The sequence below is a fragment of the Lucilia cuprina genome, chromosome 4 (genome assembly GCF_022045245.1).
Source record: "Lucilia cuprina isolate Lc7/37 chromosome 4, ASM2204524v1, whole genome shotgun sequence".
In the NCBI taxonomy this organism is placed as follows: Eukaryota; Metazoa; Arthropoda; class Insecta; order Diptera; family Calliphoridae; genus Lucilia; species Lucilia cuprina.
In genome coordinates this window covers 24515760-24534057 of record NC_060952.1, presented here as the reverse complement: position 1 = coordinate 24534057, position 18298 = coordinate 24515760, and the positions used below count along the sequence as shown (strand labels likewise).

At 26.1% G+C, this 18298-nt stretch overlaps 1 protein-coding gene across 3 annotated transcripts in view; it reads right to left on the bottom strand.

Moving 5' to 3' along the window:
• The window catches only part of LOC111674768 (oxysterol-binding protein-related protein 8), a 35162-nt gene that overhangs the window by 15844 nt on the left and 1020 nt on the right, over positions 1–18298 (bottom strand). Inside the window, exons 2-3 of one of the 3 annotated variants that reach the window (XM_046950040.1) lie at positions 16584–17211; positions 3930–4031 (exon numbers count right to left, since the gene is read on the bottom strand). In XM_046950040.1, coding sequence (XP_046805996.1) covers positions 3930–4031; positions 16584–17013 — 532 coding nt within the window. In that variant the 5' untranslated portion in view covers positions 17014–17211. Of the gene's footprint in view, positions 1–3929; positions 4032–9605; positions 9766–16583; positions 17212–18298 lie in introns of those variants that run through there. The other 2 variants (XM_023435420.2, XM_046950041.1) reach the window with 2 other exon arrangements.

The window sequence follows — 18298 nt, the reverse complement described above, 5'->3', positions numbered from 1 at the left end:
GTTTATTTGGCATAAGAAGAAATTATTTTGTAAAATATATTGATCTTGTTATTTATAATTAAAATTATGTACTATTTAATAGAAAAGGTTGAATATTTTGTTTTTAATATACAATTCCTAACACGATAATAGCGAATAGATTTCCGCTTAACATTCAATTTCTAATAAAAATAGAATACTTCACTGTAATTAGACATTTGATTTAATAATTGGTTAAATATTCAATTAACAATTCTAATACGAAAAAAAAATATAGAAATTTGCATGTATCGTATATCATATTAATAATGATAAAAATAGTTAAATAAAGAGTGAGAGAATTACAATTGGAATAAAGGAACTTTAAGTAGGACCACTTAAATCTAAAAAATATGAACGTGCGGCATGGAAAATGAAACGTTTTAACACTTTATCTTTATTAGATATACCCTGGGAGAAATATAATTCCAGATATAATATCGCTAGGAAGCACTAAGGAACTACGTTCAGGAAAACTATTTTTCGTAATACATTTAGGAATGAATAGTCGGCAGCATAGTTAGACATACATGAACTATACTGCGGGTATAAAAACTCACATCAGTCAAAAAAGGAGTCAGTGCAGTTTATTCAATTAAAATATATACTTTGCTCTTAGGGCTAAACATTTTCTGAGCTGTATTGTTTCAAAATTACGACCTTATAATTATTTCATTGACTGTAAACAATTTTGCACTTTAAAGCTATATAAAATTTATGAGGCATAAAAACTATAAATAATATACTAAAAATAATAATTTAAGTGTTGTTTATTATTTGCCTTAACAATACTCTACAGACTGTTAAAGGTTTATAATTAGTTTAACAATTACTTCATATACATTAAAATGCCAAAACCAGACTAAAACTACTATTCACAAATTTAAAGAAATTTATTTTTTATTCATTAAGCTATTTGTTCATATAAAAAAATAATAGTAACTTTATTATTAGATATATTAGAATACCGAGTTAAACATTTAATAATTCCGTTATGGAAACAGAATTCATTGTAACCCCCGCAATCTACGTGTATAAGATTTTTCTAAAGTGCAAGTAATAAAAAATTAAATTTTATAGTTTTCTAAATAACTCTAAACATTTATAGATGAATTTTGTAAGTAGGCGTGAAAGGCATTGTAAAAATAAATAGTGTGCAAATTAAAAATTTACATGGACTTTAGGTAGTTGGGAAATTTTCACATACAGGTAACAAATAATAAACTAAATAGTCATAGAAATTTAAATTAAATCTTGAGAATTTACATATGTTTTTGACTGGGGAAAATTAAATAAATTTCCTATTTGAAAATAAATGGAAAAGGTAATATTTGTATTTTAAGCGAATACGTTAAATTTGTATATTATCAGCTTTATAATAAAAACTGTTAAGTAAACTAGATAAATAAATGTTATTTTTATTGTATTTTGATAAATATTTAAAGAAAATATGTATTTTATGAACACCTGTTGATATGGACTACGATAAATTTAAGCTTTTTAAAATAATAACTTTTGTACTTAGAGACAAATATTATTAGTCATAAAAAGTATCTAACAATTTTAGGTTTTAAATATGTAGACGCGTAGTTTTAAATTATAAATTATTGTCAGGGCAGCGACATCCATACTTGTTTTTTAGTTTGGTTTGTCTGCAGATAATTCAATTAGAACTTTTAAAATTTGCTAAAAAATATGAATTATAGTGGGTGTTTTGAAACCCTTATTTTAAAGCCAATTTAAGAGATAGTCTTGTCACTTTAATAGTGCATAAACTATTCAAAAGATTTGTCCATACACAATTCAATAATTGACTATTAACTAATGCATTTGCTTGTAAAATGTCATATGAACAGTCTAGTCAATAGTTTCCCAGCAAAATCTTGACTTCCCCGGAAAGTAGGCAAGTAATGTTGGAACATAAGTATTTTTTTTTTTTTTTTGGGGTGAATAACTACTTATTTTTGTTTGACGGTGACCACAAAAAAAAATAAATGGTTACAAATGTGCAAAACCGACTTTTCCGGTTTTACAATTATTTTCTGTGTTTATTAATCTATTATTTTACTCAATGCTTCATAAAGAAGTTATTAAAATCGACTAGGGTTAAAAACACTAAAAATTCCTTATTAGACATATTGGCTACAAATCCTATTCATAAAAATTAATGTTATTGATAACGACCATTCATTACCAAGTAATTTATGAAATAACTATATTGCCTACGTTATTCATTACCAAAATTTGAAAAATATTTTACGTAGACTAAGTAATTGAATGCAAGTCTTGTCAAAAGACTTGATACTTATTATTAAAGAAATCAATAGATTAGACAATTGAATTATACACAGAGTAGTCAATTCACTAGCCTATTTATATGTTTATTCTAAAGACTAGACCAAAAGCTTCTCAACAGACTAGTCTATGGATGGTTCAAGTAAATCCTAAAAAAGTATTATTTTTAATAAAAGACAACACAATTTCAAAATTGTTGGTTGTTTTTTACACCCATTGGTGTAATTGTTACCAAATATAAGAAAATTTTTATAGAGCATCCCAATATCGAGAAAAAATTACTTTTTTCATTCAAATCTTTCTCAATTTTCATACAAAAAGTAACTTTGTTCCAAGATTGAATTAACACTTTTTGAGTATAGGTTGACAACATAAATTTAAAATAAGTTTTACTTTTGAAATTTTTCATAAAAATATATAATGATAAAAACTGAGATAAAGAGAATGTGGATCACAATTTAATTAAATTTTTATGTGCAGTGTGAACACACAAATACAGAACCAAAACATGTATGAATGTATAGTCGGGCATGTCCGAAATAAAGCATTTAATTACGGAATATTTTTACTTATTGTTGACAAAAATATATACATATTTTCCACAAGGGAGCTTATATGGGGGTAAGGGTACATTTGGGACTATCGTTATAAATATTGGTTTAGGAATTTTTATAGATTTGTATGGTGTTTATAAGAGAATTTTTACCTTGAAGTCATTTTCTGACGAGGGTCGAATTTACAAAAATCAGCGGTGTCATTTCAACCATTTTCAATAGCGTATTGGGCCAAAAAAGAGCACGTGCCAAATTTTATCAAATTATCTTGAAAATTTCTACCTGTATCGTACACACAGACGGACTGGCATACATAGTATATCGACTCAGAAAGTGATTCTTAAGCGATGTGATTCTTTAAGGAGGGTATAGGACCAATATTTCTGGGTGTTACAAACATAAGCACAAACGCACTATACCCTCCACACTATAATGATGTAGGGTATAAATAGACTATGGGTCTTATTTATAAACTTTTATCAAAGGTTTATAAATCAAATTTTCATATAAAATTTGTTCAACAAACCATTGATAAATGTTTATGAATAACTCAGTATGTATTTAAAAATAATTATTAATAAAAATGCAAAGAAAATTATATGTACATTTTGCATGCAAATTATAAATAAATAATTATAAAAAATAAACAAAGTGTGCGTCATTGTCATGTAGAGAAATATAAAATTTATTTCTATTTAAATCATTTACATAAAACTATGGTTAAAGTACAACAACAGATTCTGTGAGATTTAGTGAGGTGAATTGTTTGTTTGACGTTGAGAAAGAGAAATCACATTTATTAAATTTATTAGTATTTTTTTTAAAACAAAACTATAATTTTGTGACTTAGAGTTAATAGAATATATTTTATTGGTACGTATAGTGTTTAGTCTATCTGATTTGAAATTTATACACGTTTTTTTGCAATGTTATTATAAAGTAACAATTGTTTAATTGCTTTTTTTGTGCTTGAAATTGTGTAGTTTCTTTTTGTATTAAGTATTAGAAATTACAAAACAATTATTAATAATAAACATTTTAGCAAACATCTACAATTGTCACCTGGTGATGATGGATCTGGACTGTTGTTTAAACTATCTTGGGATGATAATTTTGGCATAAGAACTTTTAAAGATGTACGTCTCATAAATTTGAATTCAAAAGCTAAAGAGATTTTATTTTTTTTATATTATAACAGAGAGACATTTAAAATACGTTTTCTTTGATTGAGCTTTTAGTTTTATTTGTTAAATAAATATTTTTATAGACTTAGTTAAATTGCGAATTGAAAAGAAAAAAATAATAAAGCAAAGAATTGACGTAAAACATTTTAAATGAATGAACAAATTAAACTATGTTTATATAAAAAAACAATAAAAATAAAATAAATTGTTTGTGTTGGTGTAAGTGATGTTGTCCTCTTCCGCCCTATTATTATATTTACTTTCTTGCGTTACAAGCTAATATTGATATGTATAATATACATTGTATATGTCATCCAATGTCTTTGCCAAAAAAAATGCTAAAAAAAGATATCGGATATCGTTATTTAAATATAACTGACTAAATGAAGTAGTAACAATGAGAATGGTTCCGTTAATATGTTGATTAATAACTTTTTTATATTTTGACCTGATTTTAATTTAATATGTTCGAAAAATAAAACAAATAATAGAAATCTTTGTATAGAATTCGAAACAATAACATATTCAAAATAAAGTTTTCAAAAGATTTATTATATATCTAAAATCGAATTTCTTATTAACGCTTTGATTGATTACAAACATGAAAAAAATGTAAACATATGGCGTTATTAGCTCAGCTCATATATTTAAATTGCTATCTTTGCTTCTTTCTATATCACTGATTTACAAAAGCGAAAGAAAAAAACTAAGAAATTTTATAGAAAATTTTATCGTTTAAGAGTGCAAATAATAGGAATTTAAAAAAAAAAAAGAAAAAAAAATTATAGGATAAACTCATTTGTCATTATGCAGTTACGGTGATTACATCATTCATTCTTTCGTTCGTAATGAACATCACGAGAGTTGAAGAAAATAGAGGAAAATAAGAGCAAAGAGCTGTAATTGGAAACCAACACTACTGCTTTCCTGTGTAACAGCAATAAAGTGCTATAAGCAACTTTAACGGCATAAAATTGTAAATTACAAAAAACACAGAACGAGTAAATGTATGCAAACGTGTAAATACATTTTTTACACCATATTGCAAATATATATGTACATTCATATGTATATAAACCTATTATTTGTCTAGCGCTTGCCCCCCTATTCTAACTAACATAGTGGAGCCAAAGAGCTAAAAGGCAATATCTTTAAAGATGTAATGTGTAACAGCAAACAAATTGAATAAAAAGATGATGACAATAAAGACGTTATACTGATGACTATGGAAAAATGCAAAGTGTTGGTAGTGAAGATTAAATAAGGAGGTTAAGAATGGATTTATGGCGTCAAAAGTATTCTCTTTACACTCTATACAATTTATAAAGAATACTTCAAACTTTATATATATGTATGTACTATTTAAGTGCTATAAGAATTATAAAATCTATATGATGAAGTTGGGTTACTGGTGACCTATAGGAAGAAATAAAAAGGCATTAAAATGTCCTGATTTTTAATTAAGTTTAAATTCTAATAATAGAATTTAAACTTAATTCTACAAGTCATGCCTTGTAATGAATTCAATATTTTTAATTATCTGTATTTTTCATGTTTACCCATTCTATATGAAATAAATGATATACTTACATATGAATCCTAATTGAACAAAATAAAACTAAGCGGTAAAAAAACTTAAATTGATTTTTAATTAACGAACACATCGTTCTATATATGTTTTCTTTTAATTTATTTTTCTTTTTATTTGACTCTAATGAAAACGACTAATTTCGTGTAAACATATACACTGGGAAATGTTGCAAATATAAACAAATTGGGCGCACTAAATAAAATCTATTTAATTTTAGTATCCAGATATATATTCATACATACATACATACATACATACATACATACATACATACATACATACATACGAATGTGTATACTTACATATCCATACTAAATAAAATTTTTAGACTGCAAAACTATAGGTGGAGAGTACGTTAGCAATGATGTGAGTAACGTTTATAACATCTGGTTAAAAACGGAGTGCTATTATTGTTTATTTTATATGAAAGCATTTATCTGGTCCAACCGATTATTTTAATTTTTTGTCTTCACTTACTTTTTGGTAAATATTGGTTGTGGGCCCATAAAAGTATATACATACATAATTTAGGTTCTTATTCTGACACGATCTAGATATTTTTTTGACTTACTTCTTAGACCCAAACGGGAGGAGTTAAAATATTCTCACAAAATTGGTCCACACTTTAGCATGGCCGGAAGGTAAGATTATATGCAAATGAAATTGTACGTAGAATTTTTTGATTAACCAAAACCATATTATATAAAATGTACTTATTGTCAATAAATCGAGTACAAAAAAATTTCCTCACTTAAGACACTCTTCCAAAGATCTACCTGATCTTCATATTTTCATGGTGACTATGTTTTAAATATTATAAATTTTTTACTTTTTGATCTATGAAAACCAAAAGATTAAAATTTCGACCTGTTAACGAAAAAATTAGAGTTCCGTCGAATTTTATCTAAGAACTGACGGAGTCAATTTGAGACATTTTGGTTTTACAGGATTTTTTTTAAATAAGTATAACTTTTCACCAGTTGATAATTCTTTAGTTTTTGTAATGGATTTAGTTAACTAATTAATTTTAAATTTATTTCACTTAATCACATTAAATTTAGTTTAGTTTTTACGCATTGATTTTTTTAATTAATGGAAGGATTAATTTGCTCGACTACATGATATTGGTTTGACCTTTTTTAATGTCTATTTAAGTTAACTTAAAAAGTAAATTCTCTGTAGTTAGTTTGAAAGGAGGATGTACATACATTAAATCCAAATAAATACATCTAGGCCTATATCGGTCCTGTTGTACGCTCTTTAAACAGTGCTTAACGTGGGAATCGAATCCACCACCTACTTCCTTACAGACTAGACCCCAATATCGCTTTTTTAAACGTATATAGAAGGTAAAATTATTATCGATTTTGGTTTATTGAAATTTTTGATGAATATGTTTCCAATATATCAATAAATATTCTCTGTTTAATTTAGCATGTTAGCAAACTTACAACACGATATAAAAGCTTAACTGTCACTGTATGATTGACATAGTGTGCTGTCTAACTGCAATGTCAATCATTCATTAAACGAATTATAGCTAAATTTAAGTTAAATAAATCTACAGCTGCTGCTCGTATTGCTTTAACAAAAATTTACAAGTAAAACACAAAATTCTTCTTAAATGTAACTACGAACACACTTTGAAAAGGATAAAGTTTTATCGATAAAATCTTTACAAAATGTCTTTTCTATAAATTCAATAATAAGTGGGAGGGAGGTTTATTTATTTACGAAAAAGTTAAAAATAAGATAATTAAATATGTAAAATTTTCATCGATGAATATTAAGTTTATAGTCAAGAACTTTTTTCAAGGATAAAAAAGAAAGTTTTGACTTCAAAATAAGGACTATCCACGAAAAAAAAATTATTAGAGAGTTAAGCTTGAAATTTATTTTTATGTTTCTGTTTGTCCCGTAACTTGATAAAATTAAAACAGCGAACAAGACCTGGTGCAAGATACCAGTACATTTATAAATACGTATGTACAACTATAAAATAGAATGGAAAACGTTTTCAGTGTTGAAAGGTTAATACGGAAATTTCAATTTTAGTACGAAGGTATACAAATGAAGAAACCTTTCATCTACATGTGTATAAATAGTTAACACTGCATATATTTACCTTTACTTAAGTATCGCTTACGACGATGATATAAAATTTAAAATTTCAATGCCAATGTTGTTATTGAAAAGGAAAATATAAAATAAATATATTTGTATGTGGAAATATACATATTGTATATTTTCTGAATATTCATATAGTCATATAAATGTGCAATATTATTTTCATTTATTTTATTTATGCCATTCAAATGGAGCGTTAAATAATATTATATTCCAAGTTACATATACATATATATTCGTACTTATGTACATACATACGTATGTAAATGAGTAATAATAATAATAATTGTAAATGAAAAACTTTTTCTTTAACATTTTCTATGTGTGCAATTTTCCATACAACAAATTTAATCAACCTCGTTTAAGTAAATATGTAATTTTAAATGAAAATCATTTTCAATGTGGTAAAATGCAAGAACAATTACCATTGTTTTCGAAAAAGTTATTGAGAAATACATTTACAATGCTTAGATTAGGTATTTAAACTCGTATGTGAACAAAGTGAATGTTAAAACAAAAGAAATTGACCAAATGAAAATCAATTTAAGGCAATCGTCTGTTAAGAAAAGTACTTAAAAGGTTAAGAGTAAATATTAAAGACAATTCTAGTTATGAGAGGACTATTTTTAAAAAATATGTAAATGATATTTTTAAAATCGGAAAGTGGTTTTTAAATAAAATGTATTTCTTTGCATTATTTTCTTAGTTTTTTGTTGATTTAAGTATTTTTTTTGGTGAATGATTTAAGCATTGTTTTGTATATATTAATATCATAAAGGTGGGCAGCAGTACACAAACTTTATTAAGAAATAAGTAGGAAAGTATAGTCGGGTATGACCGACCATTTTATAAAGAAACTTTTACGTTGTATATTACCATAATTCCAAAATATTTAAGCAATTTATTGATAAAAAACTAAAATTTCTAAATGAGACTTTATATAGGTCAAATATGGGCCGATCCTCGGAAAATTTGGGAAAAGCATATATTTTTAAATAACAGTTAGTTTTGTTGAGTTTCATTGCGTTACAAATGGTTACAAGTCAATTTTAGACGTTTAAGACATTTTTTGAAGGGGGGTTTGTATGGGGGCTAGGGTCAAATAATGGCCGATCCCTATTTGGCGGGTTCAGTTCTATGGGGCCTAGGTGAAATGATGGACCGTTGTTAATCATTTTCAATGGGGTTCGTCCCTGGGACAATAGAAGATCATGTAACAAATTTCATTCAATTATCTTCAAAATTGCATCCTGTAGTTTGATTACAAGGTTTACATGGACGGACGAACAGACGAACGGACATAGCTAAATCGACTCAGAAAATGATTCGGAGCCGGTTGATATACTTCAAGGGGGGTATAGGACCAATATTATTGTGCGTTACAAACATCAGCACAAACCCAATATACCCTCCCCAGTAAAGTGGTGTAAGTTTAAATACTAATCTCAGAAGTAAACCTAAAAAAATATATAAAAAAGTCTTAGCAAAAAGTCTTGGAAAAAAAGAGTTAATTGTTTAACAGACTGTCAAGTGTTACAAAACGTAGTTCAACGAATTGTGCCTATTTGCGTCAATTAAGAATTTGTAAATAAATTAAAGTGATTTTTTAATAAATTAATTGTCAAGGTCTTAAATATAAACTAGTAACAACACTCTTCTCAGTAAAATCTTAATTGATGATTTCACGAAAAAACCAAATGATAAGAATTTAAAGAATATGTTCAAATCTTACTCTTATCAGTAGGAAAGGGATAGTATGAATTAATATAATTTACTTAATACTTATTTAAAAAAAAAAAAACACAAAATAATTCAGAGAACATATAAAACACCCACCATTTATTGTATTTTGCCATTTCTGTTCTTCAACCCCTTTTAACCTCAAATTTTGCAATAATTGTAAAAGTTTTTGAATTTTAATAAATTTAGCGATAATGTAATTTTGTCGTTTATCACAATATTTCATTAAAAGTAGTTGCATGAGGAGTATATTTTTAAATTGTTGCAATTTTAAACATTTAAACTCATTAGACGCATATAAATTATTAAAATATTTTATTGATTGTTTGTAATTGATATTTTTCATATTTTCTTTATACCATGTGCTCGTAAATATTTAATAACATTTAATGAAAAATAATTTTGCAAATATTGTTATTTTATTGCACACATAGAAACGTGTTTTTTTAATGAAAACTATGCAGATTAATTTGAAAATCAATAATTGAAAAAAAAAAAAACAAATTTACAAAATGTAAAATCGAAAAGGTTAAACAAATTACTAATAAAAACTGACAAAAGTTGAAAATTCAAAATGAAATATACCGAATAAATTCTAAATCAATAATAGCTATGTTCTAGTTTAATATATACATATATATGTGTTACAGTAAACTGTTGTCGTATTGGATATTATTTCAAAAATTGTTCCATGGTTTTGCTAAGGCAATATTGTATGCCCTGTTTAAACATTTTTCAGGAATTACTATAGAAAATTACATATCTGGAGATCGCAATTATAGTTTTTTTATAAAAAAATGACTAGCTAATTATTTTAACGATAAATAATAACCGATAAATAGGTCCGACAAATGCTGGTTACATTTGTCAAACTGAAAATACTGATCAAATAATAACCGTTCTAAAAACACAAAATAAAAAAATACATTTAACATTTTCTTATTTAATGAATTGTAAATTTATTATATTCATTTGTAAATTTTATAATAAGGAGTCCTGGGTGTTTGCAGATTATAGGAACCACGACTGCCAGATGCCTTATTGGCATGACGAAATCTTGCCAAAACATTGACAAATGTAAAAATTACTACTAGAAGAAACAATATTGTTTTCAAATTCATGTCAATGAATTTAGAAATACTAATATTTAGAAACAAGATGTATGATTATTTAAATCAAAGTTTAATGTGACCTTTAGATTTTCAATGATTTTCTTATCTATTAAGGGGAATAAATCTAGAAAGGGGAGTTTTTTAACGGAAATATCTCCTAACATTATATATAATGGGAATCACATTAAAAACAATAAGAGATGGATTGATTACCGTTATTTCGAAATAGAAGAAATCAAAAATTAAACACAATGGTCTAAGCTTTCTGTTTATTAAAAAATTACAACTAAAACGTCCATTTTGAAAAGATATCCCACTCGATTCCATTATAGGACTATAAAGCTCTTCATTTTGAAAAAAAAGAAATAAAAAGCAAATTATTATTTAAAAAGAATTAAAAATAAAAATAAATTATTATTTTTAAAGAATGAAGAAATAGCTATCTGAACTCCTTTGGACAATTTTTGCTAGGACCAATAGGTGAAAAGTTACACTCATTTAAATTAAATCCTGTAAGACCAAAATGTCCAACATTGGCCCCCTCTAAGGCAGGCAGTTCTTGACCATACCCAGCAAAAAATAATTGATGTCATACTTTACAAACTACATCTTAATCACATCTAAAATGCGATTGCATACTATTCACTTTTATAAACCAAATATTTCCTTACAAATGAAAACCCAGTTAAAAGAAAATAAATGTAGAAAAGTCATTGCCAAAAATGAATAACATCCCTGCAATGACACGCTAATGTAAAATTCATAGGGTTTTCACCCGAATTCGAAGCACATCGATTTACTAGTTTTGATTATAGTAATTTTAGAAAAAATTATCACAAACAGGTGAAAAAATGGACCGATGTTAACCATTTTCAATAGGGTTCGTCCCTGGGACAATAAAATATTATGTACCAAATTCCATTCAATTATCTTCAAAATTGCGGACTGTAGTTTGATTACAAGGTTTACATGGACGGACGGACAGACGGACAGAAGGACGGGCATAGCTAAATCGACTCAGAAAATGATTCAAAGCCGATTGGTATACTTTAAGGTGGGTATATTATTATTATTATTAATATTATTGTGCGTTACAAACATCAGCACAAACCCAATATACCCTCCCCTCTAAAGTGATGTAGGGTATAAAAAGCAAAAAGTAAAGTAAATGAATTTATCATCATTCAGTGGATATTATTTTTAATTACTTCCAAGAAGTAATTTAATTGTTGTCAAAACGGAAGTTGTATTGACATTTTTATAAGTTAAAACTTTCCTTTTCCAGTTTTTTATGTAAAATGTGTGTAATTCTTTTATTTGTGTTAAAATTATCTCAATCAAAATAATTGTTGCAATAATATTATATTTCAACATTTCCAAATAACTTCCAAAAAGTAATATAAAAACTACTTCATGACCATGACTTCAGAATTAGTGAATTTGGAATTATACAAAAAGGTTAAAATCATAAATTCTGTAAATATTTTTTTAATACTTCCATGGAGTAAATTCTTACTTTTCGTTTTTTGGTATTTTTATTTTTTTTTTTAAGATGTACATATATCAAGTATGCAGTATCCAATACACATGGTCTTGCTGTCTTATAAATTGTTGCACTTGTCTTTTAGATTATTGCACTAGACGTGATATTATTTACAAAAAATTATCAAGTATAATAATTACAACGTTACATTCAATTAGTTTAATTATAACATAATTACTTAATTTTTGCATTCCTTTCATTTTTACGTCACCATATTATTTCAGTTGTAATTTTTTTTTTAATATTTAATAAACTAAAAAAAACAAAGAAATGTTAGATGATGACATTTTGACATTTCCTCCAACATGAACTTGATAAATGAGAAAATACTAAATGCTGAAACGTTGTATAGACAAAACCATTAGAAAAGGAAGCTAATAAAACAAAATACAATAATAAGGATATTCATAAGGATGAATTAAAACGCACTTATTTTTAAGTAAAATATTTTTATTATAAATTCAGTTTTAACACAATCTTTCAGTTGAAAATACCACTGTTTTTTTTAGTTCGTTTAAAATCTGGGTGGTGGAGGATTTGGATTATATGGTCCAGTACTGCTAGGGATTTTATCCTTTTTAATCCAGCTCGCCATAACCTGACGATCTCCCATGATAAGGATAACCAATAACAACAATAGAGATCCAAGTTTAAAATTCATTCTTAAAGAGCTCGATTAGTAGATTAAAATTATACTGATTTGCATAAAGTCTCTGTAGAGGTATTTATACAAAGATTTCTTTGTATTCTGAAATGTGAATTACTTTTTCTTAAAAAAAAAAACAAAACACTAGGGGATTTTTAAAATGTGTATAAAGTATGTGGCATTTTTTGATAAGGGGAAATACAAAATGTTAGTATATTTCAAATTTGATAAAGCATAAAATCTTAATCAAATCAAATAGAACAAATGGCAATTTTTTATTTAATTTGGAATAGATTTTACTTTAAAATCCAAAAATTTGACTGAAAACTATATTGCACAAATGTTAAAATCGCACATAGTTTCTGTTATATTGTGAATATCCCTTTGAAGAAATAAAAATATTTGTATATAAAAACATTTATAAACAGTGTCTATTTTTCTAGGTCCTACTCACATTCACATATTTATGTGCACAAATACTTTAACATGCGACTACATAGGGATGTAAAATAATTATAAAATATTTCTTTTTTTTTTTACTCCTAGCCTATCCTAACACACGCCCATCAAACTCTTTCTACAGCCTTGGACATAAAATCTTAAATAAATATTTTACTTGTTTTTAAATACAACAAAAATTGTATATCCAGTTTACAGTTTTTGGATGTTTGTCCCACTCTAGATTACTTAAATAAAAAGTCTTAATTTATGAAATGCAGGTCAAATTCAATAAGAAACTCTTACTGAATTATATTAAGAACATACACATTGGATACAGTCAACTAATAAAGCATCGCAGCAGAAATAAAACGAAATACTTCCAAAAGAATAAAATTGATCACCACTTTAAAAATAGCACTAACTGAATTTTTCTTACCTTCTGTGGAAGTGAAAAGAATCAATTTTCAAATCATAACTTCTTCAGGTCTTTTTCAGTACTTTCATGAAGTAATTTCTATTTTTGCTCTTCTTTAAAAGTTCTTTTTTTTTGCTGGGATATAACATAGACGAATTCGAAAACTGCCGGGTTTCGTAGATTTATTCACTAATGATGAATGTGACATGTTATTCTACTCATGCATGTGCTTGACAGGAACGAACAATTTATTTAATAACCATTACTTTAAGTAATTAATATGACATAAATAATAAAATATGTTTATACGCCAAAATGTAAGATGTTATCATAAAAGAAAAAATATTTTATCGAAATATCTATTAACACACAATAAGTGGATTTTAAGGACTTTCACATACTGATAGTATCCCAACTGTAAATATGAAAATGTTCGTTAATGTGAAGGTTATGTTCACACAGGTTCTAAAAATTGTATATGAATCAGTTTTATTTAGAAAACTTATTCAATGATTTGTAATCAACTTTTTAAACCAGAATTCTTCTTTTAAAAAACTATTCAACGATCTGTTATCTATACAAAATTTCAATATAAATAATGAGTGATGAATATGATATGATAACAAGCAGTGAAACAAAAAAATATGCAAATGCATATCTTTTATGGTGCGTCGTATGGAGTCATGGATACACGTTTTAGAACAATTTAAGAATTTTGGAATCGGTTTGTTAGAGCATATTTTGGCATATTTTAGCCAAAGAGCATAATTTAGCATGATTCCATGATAGCATATATTCACATTTTTACTTTAAATACCACAAACCAGAAAGTCTTAAAAAATATATATATAAAAAACAAAATACATTTTAATTGTATCAAAAATGAATTAAATTTTATAAATTTAGTAGAAAATTTTTTTATTAATGAATATTTTCCATTTTATTTAGAAAACTTTGGACTCTACAGACTCTGATTTAAAATGTTGTTTGACATTAATTATACTTTAATTTAAGTTTAAATGCATTTCTTGTTCCACTACATTCATTTTATATTTATTATTAAACATGCACGTAATATACATATCGTCAGCTGTAATGCAAAAGGGAGTAACAACATCCTTAAAAATTTTAAAGGAGAGACAAAAAACTAAATTTGTTTACAAGATTTATATCCCAGCATTAATAAACACGTTTGAATATGATTGTACCGCCAGACATTGTCTATTATGATGCTTTTAAAGACTTTATGATTTGGAGTTTTTGATCTCAGGATTTTAAAAACTTGTGGCAACATGTATATTTTCGATCCATTTTAAATCAAAAAGTCGATTTTAAATTTCAGGTGGCGATATGTTTGAATGTAAATAAAAATTTAAATTGTAAAAATTGTTTGTTAAAATATTAAAAAGAATATTAAAATTAAAGTTTTGTTGCATGCGTTTTAAAATTATTATTTTTTATTGCAAGTTACGTATGAATGTGGTTAATTACTACATTTAAAAAGTAATAACCGCAAAATATACATACTATATGTATACATATAAGTAAAAATATTGTAAAGTATAAATTCATAATTTACATTTACATAAATATAAATTTATACACGCATAGTATAATTTGTATTTGTTATGAAAAGTTTTATACGAAAAACATGAAATCACTCAAAAAGGGATCAGTTTATGTAGTAAAATTTTGCTGAAGTTAAATAATTTTAAATTTTTTATTATTGTTGTATATGTTTTTATGTATATGTATTTAGTTGCTAGCATATAGAATATAAAATATGTTTATTTATACAAATACAACAGTTAATGATCATCTCACAAATGTAAATGGAATCTCTAGGTATACGGATATGTTAATTAACGGCAATATCTTCTACGATTTAAGTGTAATTTTTATAAAATGTATTCCTCAATATTAGTAGCTTTGTGATTTTGGGAACAGATTTAATATATTAACTTCAGTCAATGAAATAATGAGGATCAGAAACTTGGGCTTCAGATTAAGGGTCCTAACGTTTTAGTAGATTTTGTTACCTAAACCGGAAGAACTTGATTGTCTTGTTCCACTAACGAAAAATCTTCTTGTTTATAAATCCAAAGCTTATAAAAATAAAAAAAAACTGCACAATTTGCATAATACATTGAATATCATTTCATCAGCTATTGGTTACAATAATGTTTATTAAAGAATATTGGTTAATGGTAATTCAAAATTTTATGAAATGCTAATATTTTTGGTTTTATTAAATATAGTAAAGGAAGCGGAAGATTGATGTTATTGATAAAGGTAATAAAATCGCAGTCTGTAGTTTAAATTATAGTTGGTTGGTAAATAGAGGTACATACATATATTTTTATTATATTGATGGAATAGTGTAGTAGTATAGAAGAAAAACTCAAAACAAAAATAAAAGAAAACCAGTAAAATGAGGTAACACATCGTCTTAAATGTACTCTACACCGAATTTAAAACAGCCTGTTTGTAGATTTTTTAAATGATTCAAGGATACCAATTATTCCAATAGCAACAATATATTTAAACACATATTAATGTATCTAGTATGTAATTCGAAAATGAGGATCGTATTGTAAACAATACGTAGGCTATTTCTTTTAATATTTCAATTAAATTTTAGTGGTCATAGGATATGTCTTAGAATTTTAAAAATATACATAAGTTTGGTGTAGAGTATTGTTTAAAATCCATGAAAATAAACTTTTAAATAAAATCCTCGCAATATAAACGCACACACACAAACCGCAAACGTAAGTGTTAAGAAAATAAAAATAAAATTTACACAAATTGAAAAAACATGTAAATTTTCGAGAGCAAGAAAATAACATAAAATGAGAAAAAATAAATAAAAATAATAGGAAGTAAAAAAAATTTTCATGATTTTATTATAACTTACCACCCGATTGACGTAAACCAGCGCTATTTGGTGGTGTTATACTTGTACTCATGGCATTTGTTGATGCTGATTGTTGTTGCTGCTGTGTCGAAATGCCCATATTTAATGAAGCTGAACTTTGACCCAATTGACCAACGACACTGCCACTACCACCACCAACGCCACCAGCTGACGATGGCACACTACTTGATTGTTGATACTGTGGACTTTGTTGTTGCATTAAACTAGCCGTCGATGATGGTGTCGGTGAGTCGTTACCCGTTGACGAGGAAACATGACCATGATAACTAGCAATACGTATAGGTGTACTTGTACTACTGCCAGTAACAGTTAGATTACTATGCGAACCAGATTTCATTGAAATTGAGCTGCCACCAGCACCACCACCTGCTGTTGTTCCACTGCTGCTGTTTACAGAACTCTGAGCCATTGAAAAATTGATGAGGAGGAGTTTTTTTACTTTTGTGTTGTCGTTACGATTGACTTTGTAAATATTTGAAATTTATTTACCAAAGAATTGATTGTACGTTATATTTTTTCAACTTAGTATGTACTTATTTGGTAATATACATATGTATATATCATTTGTCCTTTTCTTTATGATTTTTTATTGTTTTATTTAATTTAACTGAACAAGAATAACAAATATTTATTTAAAATCATACTAACTAACTTCAAATTAAGGGCGATTAATATATATATGAAATATTTTGAATTTATATTGCTTCAAATGATATTTCAGAAAGTATTTACTTTGCGAATCAGATTTTATCAGGAAGAGATTATTTAAATTTTTATTAGTGGATGTAAAGTTTAAGAACAACATAAAATAAAAATTATCGGTTCTTAATCGGAATTCGATACTCAACATGTACCCAAGGATATTATCTTAAAAAATTGTATCTTTTTTCGGATATACAAACGTTTATCTCAAATTTTTTATACCTATATGATTTTATTTTTTAACGGCAAAAGAAAGAAAATATTTTCTCCTTTTTAAAAATTATACACAGAAGGTCTAAAACTTTTTTTTATATTTTTGAAAATTTCAATGTATTTTAAAAATAAAGATCTTCAAAATTTGGAAAACTCCTAATGAAAATTTATTTTTCTTAATAAAGTTTCGTCCAAAATTTTTTAATGTTTGACTTTCAAATTACTAATTCAGTTTATAATAACTTGATTCAGTTCATAATATACAGAAAAGACTCTAAAAATATTTAAGCGACAATTGTAACAAAACATATTGTATTATTTTAAGATATACATATGTGGAAATGTTTAAACCAAATATTATTAGACAATTTTTGTTGACAGCGAATTGTTTAAACTTTCATTATTCACCTTATTGATGAAAAAATTATTTAATTAAAATATTTCTGATTGATGTATTATTTGTACAAATACAAGAGAATTGTTGTAATTGTAAGACAATTATTGTTATAAATATTGTTAATAATTGATAAAAGAATTGTTTAATTAAGAGATCTCTGTTTAATGTAAAAAATGTTCAAATAGAGGATTAAAGATTGACGTAAAACTAGTTTAAATAAAAAACTTACTTTTAATATAAAAATTAAAAGAAAAGTTTTTAACAGTTTTCTATTGCAGTTAAAGAAAATAAAAAAATTCAAATACATACAATTTTTTAAGTCCGTCAATAGTTAAAATTCCGTTATTTTGGGATAACTTCCGATAACTTCATGTCAAACAAA